Raw genomic sequence first — 14,949 nt, 5'->3', positions numbered from 1 at the left:
TCTGGAAGGAAAGGTGCCAGGGGAAAACTGATCTTGTTTGAACTCAGAGTTTTTCTTCTCCTTCATGACTGACATTTTCATCCATTGAGTTTTCCCAAAAGCAAAATGCAGAGAGCTAAACACAGGGCTTGGGCGCATCTTTAAACCCACACGTACCGATCAGTCTCACTTGACCCTAACAGGATGGGCAGCGCCTCCCGCGTCTTCGCCAGCTCCGCCCCGGGCCTCGCAGTGCCCGAGGGCTACGTCAGACGCTAAGCACAGTCCCTACCTACTCTCGACACAGGAAAAGCACTAACAGGCGAGATGCACCCTTTCCACTTCTAACCATGCTTTGCAAACAGAGCTAAGCCTTTTTCTGCACCATTATGAACTGGGTCCTGACAACCCAGTGATTTATTAGGTCAGAATTTATCAATAGGAATCACTGCACATCCTACTGCCCTTGTCTGTTAAGGAAAAAGCAATGCTTGTCTTCCTTAAGCCAAGAGAGGGAAATTAAAATGCTAAAAATAAGCCAGTAGGTAGCAGAAGTAAAACTAAATTACCACAAATAGATGCTGACAGCATATGTAAATTGCTATTGATTTATATGAGTACATTGCAACTTAACTTTTTTTTTTTAGTTCCAGAAATATTAATCACTGCCAGGTTTCACTGCCTTAACATGGCATTTGGCTTCTTTCAGGGCTGAAAGCCCACATTTGGGAATTACCCCCACGTTAGCATAGAGGACAGCTTATCACAGTGCCAGCTTCCTAAAACATTTCCCAAGCAACATTCATCTTCCCTGCTCTGCGAGTAACGAAACAAAGCTCTGTATTTACTGTGCCGTCTTTACCGTGCTCCCGTCAGCCCCAGCATCGGCAGGTCCACGGACAGGCAACCAAGAAAGCGGACACGGGAATGTTGCACATGGAGGGAAAAGGAAGGCTGGGAAGGGGAAACTGCTCAGCTGCTGCAGCCCCCTCGGAGAATGCCAAGGGTGCTCCCATACGCATCCAGACAGGGTACTTGCTTGCAGCACTGACTGCACAGGACCTTCTCCTCTCCTGAAGGTGCCTCAAAAGCTGGAAAGCCTCTCGCTTGTGACTCGAACAGCAGCAACTTCCCTTTTTGGGAGGCAACCACCACACAGAAGACAGCATGGTGCCTTGCTTGTGCAGAGCAGCTATGCTCACAGCCGACCTGCACCTTGGCCTTGCACCTTGCTTCCACATGCAAATTCCACTCAGGAATGCAACTTCCACTTGTTGCAAGATCTACACAGCCAACTTAAAGCCAAAAAAATCTTCTCTCAACCCACCAGGATTGTTATAGTCTCTGTAAAACCCATCTCTTAGAAACTATTCTGTCTAAATGTTCTGGTTTTCTAGCTTGCAGAGGTTATTCTTCAAGATGTAAAGAAACTAAGTATTTACCGGCTCAGGAAGAAATTCTTTTTTGAGATGGATGATTTCTCCAGAAAGCCATGGCTTCCTGAAAACTGATAAATATGCCTTTTAAAAGAAAAAAAACCACACCAGCCTGGGAAGACAAGATGGCTGATGGGCTGAATATCAGATTTCTATATATTGTTCCAGGAAGAAAAGAAAAAGGGCAGTTTTCTGGCATTAGGCTTGTATCTCACCAACAGTGAGCTCTGCCAGCTTCGGGACTATCTGGTGAAGAAGTAAGGGTCACCTGGGCCTGCCTTTGACCAAATGCACGAACTCTGCTCCTCGTTTATGCAGCTCGCTGGGAAATGCCACTTCGTTCCATCTCCCCTGCCAGAACAGCAGCTCAACTCTCGCTTTGTAAATACAGCCAACTCTGTATTTTGCAAAAGCAAAACACCAAAGTTTGCCAAACTGGCTACAAAGTGAGTCTGAAGCCTCTGTTAAAAGTGCTGTGGTTATTCGGTATTGCACACCTGCACCTGCCAGAACACCACCAATTTGATGGCAACAGCCCAGAGGTGTGGAGATGCCTAACAGCACACATTTGAGCGCACAGCTCATCATAGGGGACGCCAGACCACACTGAGCAATGCATTTCTGCTCCCATTATCTGGTACAACACAGCTGATTTGGAGAACGTGCATGCAATAGAAATGCAAACACTACTGGCAGTTGAAACCTGCACCTGCAAGCAGCTGCTTTACAGTGTTTCCCAGGGAGCAGCTGCAACAGGAAGAGCTGGGCTTTCCCAGCCACGTCCAGCCCAGCGCAGCCTGGAGCACCAACCACAGCCCGGGCTCAGCTTCCCCCGAGGGCAGCAGAGAGCAGCGGCCAGGACCGCTGCGGCTGCACTGCCGTGCTGCGGAGCTCGCGCGCAGCCTTCGAACCCTGGCGCTCTCCAGCACCAAGTCTGCATTTGAACCTAACTCAAGTTCTGACCTTCTCAGAAGCTGCTTCTTGGGGATTTCGGTGCAGTTCTCTGTTTGTTGATCTTATTGATCTTTTGTTTTATAAAAGACATCAAGCAGCATCATTGCCTAGAAGAGCAGTCAGCCTAATGCAGCGCAAGGAGAGGCAAGTAACCCTGCAAAAGCAGCTACAAGGATGATGATATCCATCAACTGGAAGAAGCAGCGTGACTTCATGCTCAATAACCAATCAAATGCCCAAACTTGCATAAAAATAGTGAGATCTGGTGCTCTGCAAGTCAAGGTTCAACTGGTTTCTCTTAGGACAAAAAGAAATTCCACTCCTACTGAAATCTGACCTTGCAGCTGCTGCTCATTGCTAAGTCATTTTAGCTGTCTGTGCTTTACTTGTGAAACAGGTGCAATGCACTGGATAATCACAAGCATATTAAAATATTCTTAAAAAAAAAAAAAATAAAGCCAATCATCACAGAAGGCACTTAAACAAATAAAGCATCTTCATATAGCAGAGTATTTTTGAACCATCACCACACTGACAACCAGAATACCATGGTTATCTGACAAGTTAACAAGCAGCTAAATATCACGACTAGACAGCATCAAGGTCAGCACGTTGCAAAATATACTTGCTAAATTATGCCAATAAACTGTACAGCTTGTAAGATTTAGGTATAATAGTATTCCAGTAAATTTATTAGCATATTTAAGTTAGTGATTCCACAAGAAGTTTCATTTTTCTAAAAAAAAAAAAAAAAAAAAAAAAAGGGGGGGGAGGCAATTTTAGGGACCCTTCCAAGTTCTCATAGCTCCTTTATGTCAGAGAATACTTTTTCCCTGTATGAGCAAAACCATAACTGACCAGTATGGCACTGCAAACACTTTGTTATGAGCAAGATCAGGACAGGCACAGGGGTGTTACTTGACACAAACTGTCCCACCTTTTGCCACCTTAGATATTAGTTCAGTAATTCAAGATTCTTTAAGCTTCGTGCCTGTTAGGTCACCAGCTCAGCAACAACTCCTTTGCACGAAGTCCTCAACTGGATTGCAGTTAAAATAAATCATCAATATTCAACATTCAAGGATCCAAACTGCAGGATAAGCAACCAAACATGAGATTGTCGTGTTCCATATTTACTAGGAATCCCTAGCAAGATCAGGTTACACTCTTGAAACAGTGTTTCAAACTGTATTTCCTCAGTTTTAATATGGCAAATATTAAAACTGAAAAATAGAAGTGTCTGTTGGATGTGGCAAATATCCAACACACTTCTATTTTTGTGCACAGTAAAAAGCCATTCACCACACAAGCAGCTTCCACCTCCGCTCCCCAGTTAGGGGAGCGAGCAGGGGGCTCCCAAGCCCTCCGACAACAGTGCTGACAAACTCTGCCCCCACACAGCCCAACAGTTCCTGGAGTTTCTTAACAAAATGATACAGAGCATGAATCGCTGAGGAGTTCCTATTAAATGAGTAGCTAAGTTGACTCTAAGTGTCAGTAGTCCAATTCCTTTTTATTAATTTTCTAAAATGAAATTAGCAGCCCGCACTGCAGCAAACAAAGAATGGGGAATTTTGCAGTTCAGCGCTGGATCGATGTTATTAATTCTTTAATATCAAGAGCCCTAATTGTATGAACTCAGCATTTACCTGCTCCAATTAATTTTAATATTAAAAACTATATCCATCAAAACGAACTCAGCTGCTTAGGAAGGTCCTTGAAGAGTCATCACAACTTTCCTTCTCCTGGGACATTCTTTCAAGTGTAAACACACAGGAGGAGGGCATTGTAATATTCATAAAGAAAATTGTTATTTTCACGCATTGCCTTCAGCAAACCAAACTCACTCTTAAAATCATAAACCACTACTGCAAACATATTTATAATCTGATATCTTTAATGATACCATGCATATCCCCTGACTATTTAATATACACTCTGACCACTTAATAGGCTTAGCTGGCAAAGGTTCAGCAAGAAGATATTTTGCATTAATTCTGTAGCTCAGATTACCAGGTCAGAGAAACAGTCTTTTCCAGTATTATCATATTACCTTTTGTGCAGCAGCCAAGCAGGGGAGTGAAACAAGGCATTTGCACACTTCAAGGGAAAGGGGGGGAAAAAAAGACCCCCATTATCAGTGGAAAAGATGCAGTTAAGACCCTTTGAAACAATCATGACAGCTTTGATACATCTACTGGATCTTAAAGAACTGCTTGAGATTGCAATAGGGTTTCAAATTTCTTTTTCCAGGCATTACAGACAACATAAGTAATACTTTGCTCATTTTCAGAAGGAAACCACAAGAGGTACAGAAGAGCCTGGAAAAAAATAACCTAAAATAAAACAGAACTTGCTTTCTAATGTTGCATGGGAAGCAGTCCTCCCCTGTTCTCCAGCTGCTCGTGCACTGCCCTCCTTTATCCGCGTCCTCTCTCCAGTTTGAGCTATTAAACATTAATTTGCAGTTTTTGTTATGGTCAGTAACAGCTCTCATGTTCTGCTATAACTTCTGCCCCTGCCAATTAAAGGAATATAATGCCAAACCAAGCAAACTAAGAGTCCTCTTGCACCACATCTGCAGTACCTGCGGGTGGATGCTGATGGGGATGCAGGACAGGAAAAGGCTCTGAGCCCTCGTTTTCATTCTTGCAGCGGTGAGCCGCTCCCATCCACGAGCCGGGTGCGAAGCCCATCGCGCACCGCGTCTGGCCGCGCGGCACAACTTCAGCACCCGCGGGGGTCTGCCACGCTGAGCCCCCGTGACACCCTCGGGTAAGGCTGTCAGGAGCAGGGACGTGGCTCCAAGCAGCATTGGAGAACAAGAGTCATTTTTTGCATTACTGACATGTACTGAAACATTGAGTCTTAACAGTGGAAATGCCAGGAAAACATCTGCAGCCTAAACTTAATGCAGCCATTCCCACGGGGCTGGAGAAGTTAAACATTTATGGCAGATAGAAGAATACATGACATTTACTGAATAATAAACTGCAGACATGTCTGTTAATGTGGCTTTCTGGGATCTCCTCAGCATGAGGCACTTAACCCCAACAAGAAAAACACCAAAATGCAAACAATCCCAGAGCCTGCATTTTAAGCAGGCAAAGCACAAGGGAGGGTGGTGGTGGTGGGCTGTTATTTATGTATTTAAAGTTCCTGGCCGTAGGGAGTACTGTCAAGATAAATAGCCTACAACCTCACTCAAAGGCTTTAAATCCATTCATCTGAAGGGATACAATTAAATGTCGAACAATCAGGTTAAAACTTTAGCCTGTCAAGATTGCAGCTGCTCTATTTTTAATCAATCTGATTTCATTCAATAAAATGCTCATTAAGTCAATTAATGAGACTTTGGTGTCTCAAGCCATCAAGCATGACTTGGAGTTTTCACTTCGTGGCCAAAGAATTGATTAGCAAAGTCAAGTAATCAGTGCAAATAAGTCAATGTACATTTTCACAGGCTGAATTATTAGCAATGTTACCTGGTTTTAGGGGAAGTTGTTAGCCATTCTTCATGCTTTTCAAATGTTATTAAATAAGCTGCAATTTCCTGAAAAAGAAAATGTAGAAAAAAGGCATTATTTTGCATGGTTCTTTTAGCAACTGGACAGTTGTAACAGAATTCTTCTGAACATCTTCATCTTAGAAAAAAGCAGTCACCATCCCCAAGCCTAATTTTAGGTCTGTCACTTAAATCACTTCAAGTCTTGCCACACTATGACATTGAAAGTTTTTCTGCTAAAACCAATTTATAATATGCCAATACATTTCAGTCTCTGAACAGGGATCATGGAAAACAGTCCCACAACACACATTATTACAGTTAAAAACACAGAACAACTTGCCACTTTCATTCAGTCACGCCACCCTGTAACTGCAGAACCCTACCCTTCTTTTGAGGGGAAAAAATAGCTCATTTGGTCAATTCACACATTTATGCCACCAAAACCAAGCTTGTGTTAACAGTAAGCAAAGATACGGGTAAGGAAATACACGAATCTCCCGTAACGGAGCAGGCCCCTGGGCAGCGCCGGCGCCGCTCCGGGCGCGCGCACCACGTCGGAGGGCTGCGGGCAGCGCAGCGCAGCGCGCGCTCCGACCCGACCGAGCGCTCGCCAGCGGGACCGCGCCGCTGCGGCGGGCATCGCCGCATCACGGACCGGCTCGGCGCGGCCAGGCGCCGCCGGGCGCTCCGCCTCCGCGGCCCTCCGACGCCGCCCGCGCGCTCGGGGCTTCGCCGGCCGAAAACGCTCCTTCGGCCTGTTGCCGCCAGCTCCGTCTCCGGGCTCCCGGCGGACGGGGCAGGAGCGGCGCGTCGGGCGCTCGCGGCTACCCGAAGCTCGGGAGCAAGCGCCCCTCCGGCGCGGCCCCCCCTCCCGAGGCACCAGCGGCCCCCGCCCCGGAGAGGCCAGCAGGGCGGCCTCGAACGCCCGCCGCCTCCAACCAGGCTCAAGAGCTCGTCTCCAGAGACTCGCGATGGAAGCGCCTACAGGCTAGGCGGTCTACAAGGCAACGTGGACACACGAAAAATTGGGTCTTCTCACCAGGAGACAATTTTTTTTTTTTTTAAATGAGGATTCTATTTAAGGGCTTTATCTGTATAGTACCAAAGCTAGAAAATCCACAACGCTCTCCAACCAGCTGGCCCAAGCATCTGCTACAGCCACAAAACACAATTATATTACTCCCAAACGAGACGTAAAAATATCTCGTTTCCAATACTCTTGGTTTTAAGACTCATACTTAACGTCCTCTGGGTATTGCGATGGTGCCAGATCTCCGGGCTCCGGACTTTATTAGAGTTGTGTGAATGTCAGATTAATGACTCCGACCCAACGCGTTTACGCTGCGGATAACTTCTCCCAGAACCCGCTGCCCTCCTCCTTCCACAAACGAGCACTAGTCTGCATTTTTAAACAAGCGCTACTGCAGTCAGTTACGCTGCCGTAGCAAACACTCACGGACTGCATATATGCATCTGTATATATGTAAAATAAAGAAGAAACCTCTGCAACTAAAATTCTTCAAAAAGAAAAACATGAAACAAGATCAGGTTTTGTTTGCGTGACTTGCACTGTATTTGCATCCTTGTACCGATCCTGCTGCGGGATGCAGTTTTGTTGTCAACCAAACACTCATTATGCCCTTGATGCGCTACAGGACCGCGTCATCTCATCTCTTAGAGCGCAGACAAGCCTTAAAGATGTCATGGAACGACTGCCGCTCGGGGAGTAAGAGCATCTACCCGGGCCTGCTGAAACAGAAGTCCCATAGAAACTACTGGCAGACGGTCTGCAGAAGCAGGCGTTTAAAGAAACAAATCCCTTCAACACAGAGATGATCAAGCTGATCCACCCTCAAAATCCTGCAAAAATAGGCACATTCAGTGGGTTTAAAATTAGCATACATTTTTGCCTTATTCCTACTAAAAAGCAATGTGCCATAAGGAGAATAAGGCAATTTGTAATTTTTTGGTCATGAAAAGTCTTTACGGTGACTAAACAGACTTCCTGTTAGCATTGAAAAAAAAATGAGACTATGTCAGTTTAACAAATTTAAGTCCTATCCAAAAACTTGTTTACTTTATTCTTTCCAGCTGGCCTACACATCGCATATACGAAATCTTCATCCCCAAACTCTCCCTGAAGAAGAGAACCACAGCGATGAAATGCTACCGTTTGAAGGCAAAACATTTGCTTTCCCTCTGCTGACCCGGACTCGCTCAGCAAATTTCAGCAGAGAAGAGAATAAGCAGATTTAAGATCCTCATTATTATCCCACTCAAACGCACAGCAGCAGCGAAACAGAAACACGGCCACAGAACAGTAACACGCACAGAAGAAAAGCACGGCCATGGAAGAGGCCGAGCACTCTGGCCTGGGTCACTGAGCTCTTGCAGAGGAATTCAGTAGGCAATATTGGTATCAGCAGTATTATATTCACTAAATGCATCCTCAAGGGGAAAAAAACCCACAACCCCACCACCCTGCCCAAGCACCTCAAGAACAGCGCTTCTCGCTGCCACTCCTCCGGTCCTACAGGACAGGAACGGGAAACACGACTGGCCTCGCAGCGCAGGCTCCGGCCACAGCTGGGAACCCGGGGGCGATTTCCCGACCGACCCCACGCTCGCCGGCGATGCCGCGGCCGCCTGCTCCAACGCGCACCCCTACACGTCTGCGTGCTGCGCGTTCAGGTGCTTCAGGAGCTTCTGCCCTCCATGACAACGCGAAAAACAAAAGCTCCAGTCAGGCCTGGAGTTGGATTTTTAGACGACTGAAAACATATAATTCAATTCTAAGAGGATAAAAGAAGGATTCACATCAACCAGGATCAGAGTTCCCGGAGGCTTTCTGCTTAATGATATACTGCAGCCTGATTTCCCTCCTCCAGAGGAAATACCTCAGATAACAAGGAAAATCTAGCTCGCAGCAGCGCTATAAATTCACACGTGCACTGAGGCAACGATACGTCCTCCACGCTGCCGCCTGTGCCCGAGGCGGCCAGGATGCTGAGGACCCGCGGTGGGACAAGGGGAATCGCGGGCCGTCCGCAGCCTGCTGCCGCCCACCCAGCCCTACCGCGGTCCCCACCAGCCGGAGCGGAGCTCTGCACCGGCAAGGGCAGTGGGAGCGCGGGGCCGGGCGACGAGCGCGCAGCGCCCGCTGCCCTGGAACGGCGCCGCGGCTCTCCGACGCTGCTCCGTCCCTGCAGCAGCTTGGGGCAGCGCTGCAGCATCCCCAGCGCAGAAACGCTCCCCTGCGGGAAAGCTCCCGCTGCGACGGCCAAGTTATTCTCGTCCAGCAGCTCCACGTTACGTAGAGGAGAAACATGCAGAAATTTGCATTTACAGTTTGACATCTATGTGCCAACTTCTGTCACTGCATAAGGAAGAAGAATCTGGGAAAGCAATTGCTCGTCTACCACCTCAAATCCTAGCAGAGCTGCAAGGAACGGGCGACTCTGGGATGCTCGGCATCTCCCCGAAAAGGGGAGGAAGGGGACGGGCGAGCCACCATCGCCAGGACAGCGTTCCGCAGGGCACCGCGTGGACGCGCTGGCGGCTCCCCTGCCGCGGAGGGCGGACAGGGCAAGCGCGAAGCCACGGCTGCCAGGCCGAGAGGAACGCTCCCACGCAGGAGTTAAGGGAAGCAGCGCAGCAGCGGCACAAGCTGCCGGAGTCCGGGAATTTTGCTGCAAAACACTGTCATTATGGTTTGCAATAGACAACTTTCTACAGAATTTCTGCTATACATAGACTAAAAAGGAGTTTCAGAAAGGCCCAGAAGAAGTGGTAAAGCTCACTCCAATATTTCATCAGCATCTTCCAAAAGACTCTTTTGGAAAGAGCATGAGCATTTGTGCTTAGCTTTGCAGCACAAGCCAGGCTATTAATGAAAATTCAGTATTCATCGGCTGTTCAGTGCATATATCCCTTTATAACATTTTTTTAAGAGAGAGAAGAAATAGATTTATCACTACAAGACACAGAAAGTCATTAAATAATTAAAACAACAAAACTATATGCATAATAAAAGCCCTATGATAAAAAACCTGCATTTTAATGTGCGTTAATTCCCCTAATGATTTACTCTATGTGTATTACAGGGTCAAGTCAATGTCTTTACCCCAAAAAAAAAAAAAAAAATCAATTAAATCCCATTCATTGCTTCTTGCAAGCGAGCCTATTGTTCGCCTTGTCTCTGTCGAGCCTTTTCCAGTTGCTCCTTGCCCAAGATTACAAACAAAAGGCAGCATGTCACCACCAAGGTCAGAAGAGAGATCCAAGCCTTCAGAATTCAACTGTCCTCATCTCGACTGCTCAATTGTAAAGCAGGCGAAGGAGAAAAGGACAAAGCCTCCATAAACACTGAACTGTTCGCTTTTTCCCTCTACACAGTTGTCCCTTCCCAAACCAGCTCCTCCACCTGGCAGAGCTGGCGAGTCCCTCAAAGACCCGACAGTCAGCACCCACACGTTACAGCAGCCCAAAGCACGCTACGTCCCTCTAGGTTCCTTGGGATACAAAAACCCTTGCAGAAAGGCTACAAGGAGAGTTTAAGCTCTGAAGACAGCTACCACCGTTCTTCTAGATGCCACAAGATATTAGGAATTGCCAGTAATTAAGAAATACTCATCAACTGCAGACCTTCCTTGGGAAAAAAAAAAAAAAACATTAATGACATAAGTCAGTACAAACAGCACTCTGCAGGCCTTAAACACACAGCTGTGAGAAGGCCACATGCAATAGGAGCTTGATCAAGCAGGTTTTGTGCTCAAGACCCTTGCCCGACTGCTGGTGAGGAGGGCCTGCTTGGTCCTAGAGCCTTTAACAGGGCAGCAGGGATTGCTTTGGAAATAAAAAAAAACCATCAGTAACTGAACCGCATGAATGTGACAGATAGTGAGCTGCTTATTTTTGGAGAAGAGAGACACAGATGATTTTAAATGGCTGATAAGTGCAAACTAATTTTTAGAATATCCAGCACTTTGTAGCTATGTCTGAGAAACATCTCCCCTGCTTGCAAAAGGGAGGCATTTAGCAATCAGAAAAAACCTTGGGAGACTGCCTAGGGGGTCCTGAACTTACACCTGGTCATCTGGACAGTCTGCCAGCAGAAGCTGAGGGCAATTAAAACTTATTTTACACAGGTTTTCATATTACAACTGCTTCTTCCACCCCAGACACCAAGAATTCCACACCAAAGCAGAACAAATCGTGATTTTAGGAAGCCCAGAGCCAGTCTGACAAAGCCCTTCAGGAACATGCTGAAGTCCATTCAAGTCATTAAAGCAAGCCTAACTACACAGCTAACTCCAGTCCCATTTAATCAGCCAGACCTTCTGGCGAAGAATGTTTCCACAATCTGCACCCACCAGCCAGGTCTCCCTCCTACATCCTAAAGCTGTTTCACATGTTGTTTTGACACTGGCCTTTGCTACCAAACCCTACAAGGCATCTTGAACAAACCAGACTAAGAGAAAGAGAGGGCACCACCCACAGCCTGGAAGCATCAGCAAACCCTGCCTGGGCTGCAACATGCCTGCCAGGGCTCCTCCTGCCACCCTCCCTCTGTCAGTTCTTCCGTGCCTCATGGACTTTTCTCCTTCTCGCTCCTTCCGAATTGACCGAGATAACCCGACCTCCTATAACACCGCCCACCACCAAGAGCATGCTCTTAAGCAGCCCAGTGCTGACAGAAGCTTGCTAGATCTGCTTCTTCTTTCCTATCCTTCTTTCCCCAAGGATTTACAACTGTCTCTCTAGGAAAGCACCCACCTGAGTTGGCAGTAACTACTCTAACTCATGATAACTAACCTTTTCTTTTGCCTTCAAAAGGAATAGTTACTACTAAACCAAATAGATTTGTGCTTTACAAAAAGCAAACACACACACTGGAATAAAGGCCAGTGCTAAACTGAAACTCTAAATCTAAGGTTTCAAAGGTTTCAATCGACTTTGTTTGCTAAACATTAAAAGAATTTTGGTGATGGATATTACAGCAGGACCAAGAGCAACAGCTCAGTGTGAAAGCTAGGCATACACTTAGCCATAAACATTAATTGCATTTATATCTTACACCCCTATTGGGGGCACAACACTTAAAAACCAACAGTCCTAAGATTTAGTTTAACTGCACTGCTGAAAAGGGTTGAAGTGTTAAAGTCCATCTCCACTGTGCAAGTCAGAAATTGTTTGCAGCTCTCCCTCCTAATTTCACAGGAAGGCTTGGTGTGGCTTGCTTACATTAAGTGACAGCTGGCAGGCCTGAGCCCCACATTCATAGTTTGTATGATGCAGCTGAGGAAAAGGCTTTAGCTGATCAGCTAATGGAAACATCCTATAAAGCAATTAGATAAGTTGTATGATTTTAGCATTAAGTTATGATTTGCCTACATTTGGGCATCCAGTGCACTTAATTCAGTGGTTTAATTTATTATTTCTGGCTTAGGCTGAAAGCATTTCATATAAATAAACATTTATTTTTATTTTGCATTTCTACATTTGTTCAGATTATTTATTTGAATGCATCAAAGAGTCATAAGCTATAAAGGAAAGTTAATAGTATTAGCTGGAATACATTTTGGCTATAACGTCTCTAGAAGACTGACACTGAAGGATTTCCCATCACTTTCTCCAACTTCACCTCCATAGTCCTGGTTTGCAGTTAAAGTATTAGCCTAGCAGCAACCAAAAACACCCATATAATTAACAGATCACGTTATAGTTTCAAGCTGCCATGAGGCTCGGACTAAAAGGCAGCAGCAGCACTATAACCATATTTCCAACTGCTGCTACGTGACTGCAGCCTTGGCTGCTTAAATATTTTACAGTGGCAAGCAACAACCCAGAGTTACAGAAGGTTAGATCAGGTCTTCCCATCCACTGCATTTCAGCACTGAGAAGACATGACACCTCCCGGAAGGAAGAGCTACAGCACTGCAATCCGGCAGCACTAGGTGAGAAGATGCAGGGGACCGGATCTTCACAGTGTATTTGATATCATGTGCTGCAGGTGCAAGCAAAAGAGATGATGAGAGATCTGACAGTGCATTTAACGCCAGTCCTTTAAAAAAAAGCCAAATTTTTATGTTTTCTACCAGATTTTGCAACTTCCCTTAGGACATACGGTTACTACTAAAACAATAGCAAAAGCAGGTCAGGGGCAGCTTACGTGAACCAAAGACTCTGCAGAACAGAGACATCCTGCAGCGCCTTCAGGATGATCAGGCTTCCCAGGTCTCTCACTACAGTGGAAGGGGGCAAACTCTGCGGCTGAGGGGCTGCTCTTCCTGCTACACAACACTGTCCTAGCGATTTCAGGAGATGCAACGTGTTTTGGAAACCAGGTTGTTTGTTCTCAGAGGACAGGCAGCTCAATCCTAAACCAAGGTCAGGCATCAGAGGGGTCTCCATGACATTCGGTGCCCCAGAATTCACATGAGCTCCCAGAATATCCCACCCTAACTGGTTTGTCCTGTACAAGGTCCTTGTAGAGAACATCCTCTGCAGACATTTGCATCATCAGAAAATGTAAATGCTTCATGCAGTGATGAAGTCAAGACACAATTTCCTGTCAAGTGAAGCTGTAGTTTTGCAAAGTTCTATCAAACCCCCTCATCTTGCTCACTAAAAACATACTGCTTTGTTGGTGCCTGAAAAACTGGTCACCAAACTGGTTCTTACAGTAGGATATCGAGAACAGACTTTATTCTGCCCTGAGCTGAAGGACTTGCATAGAAAGTAGTGTTTGAAAAATACAAAGCTACAAAAGAAAGCTCTGAAAACTTGCTATGAATCTCCCTGTTTGGCAGAAGACAGTCTAAATCCAAACACGAGCCCACAGGAAACGCAAGGGAACAGTACTCCACCACTCCACGTGAGCGTTCAGGTTGCAGGTATATGGTTAGACAGCGCGTCCCACTCCAAAGCAAAGGCTATCAGGAAGCAACAGCCTGGCGGGCCGCGGGGTCGGGCAGCACCGCTTCGATCCGCACAGCGCTCTCCGGACACCCAGCAGCACGAAGTGCCACCCTCGGCGCGGAGAAGAGGACACGCGCCCAAGCACGCCCGGGAGCGCCCCGGGCAGCGCTCTCCACTGCGAGCTGATGTCGCGTCGGCTCTGCTTTACGCGCTAACGAAGACGAGCGCTGGAGCCCGCCGCCTTCGGAGACAGCGGGGCCGCGAGCACAGAAGCATCGTGCGACAGAGCCAGCAGGCAGCAGTCCCGCACGGCTCTATGTCTGGGCACATCTGAAATAAAGAGCCTGGGCATTTTTAGCATGAGCTAATTTTAACGGATACAGTCCACGAGTCCAGTCACCACTTGTTTAAAGAGCCATCCATAACCCTCAACACCCATCAAGCTAGTGCTGCGTCTGAGAGCAGGATCAGACACCGCCAGGGAAGCGCAAAGCAATCGAAGGAAAAATGCCTGAGAAAGGAAAGTGGAAAAAGGAAAGCGGAAAAAGGAAAGCAGGTAGCAAGGCAGAGAAGTTACTTAGGTATCAGCAGGGAAAACCCAACCCAGGTCCAAGAGGATAATTCCCTAGCAATTATGTCAGGCAGCTTATGCTATCCCTAAACCCTATATAAAGTAATAGCTTGGAGCTAAAGTTATATACAGGCATAAACTAATAAGCTTGAAATGTGTGCTTAAGACAAAGCAAGATAGTTCGTATACATCCTGGGATTTACACCACAGACCTAATAAGTGTTAAGAGCTCTTTTAAGCAAATGTTTATTCTCTTAGAAAAACCCATGTCCTTAATGCTATAAGACAGATTCCAGCACATAACTTCCTTGCTGTCCCTCCACCTCGAAATGAGGATATAAATTCATGTTGATTGTGTGGCATCCTCTCAGCTGAGATCAAGGAGTCTTCGCATTCCCTGCAGTCCCCATTCTGAAAGCCATTAATATTCTGAGTATTACAAGTATAAACCGATCTGAAAGCCATACACAGCAATTTCTCACCACCTTGCTTAGCATCAAAGGAACAAAATAAAAAAAAATACAACAGTCTCCTCTCCAGCTATTTTGGCCTAAAACAGCAATAAAGTTTAGGAAGGAGTA

The 14,949-nt window shown here is 46.4% G+C and overlaps 1 protein-coding gene across 2 annotated transcripts in view; it reads right to left on the bottom strand.

The window, feature by feature from the left end:
* Positions 1-14,949, bottom strand: part of CAMTA1 (calmodulin binding transcription activator 1) — a 422,644-nt gene that overhangs the window by 294,309 nt on the left and 113,386 nt on the right. Inside the window, exon 4 of one of the 2 annotated variants that reach the window (XM_062593606.1) lies at positions 5,855-5,922. In XM_062593606.1, coding sequence (XP_062449590.1) covers positions 5,855-5,922 — 68 coding nt within the window. Of the gene's footprint in view, positions 1-5,854; positions 5,923-14,949 lie in introns of those variants that run through there. The other variant, XM_062593602.1, reaches the window with a different exon arrangement.

This window comes from Rhea pennata, chromosome 22 (assembly GCF_028389875.1).
Source record: "Rhea pennata isolate bPtePen1 chromosome 22, bPtePen1.pri, whole genome shotgun sequence".
Classification (NCBI taxonomy): domain Eukaryota; kingdom Metazoa; phylum Chordata; class Aves; order Rheiformes; family Rheidae; genus Rhea; species Rhea pennata.
Note: the sequence above shows the minus strand (reverse complement) of the source record. Positions and strands in the feature narration are given on the sequence as shown.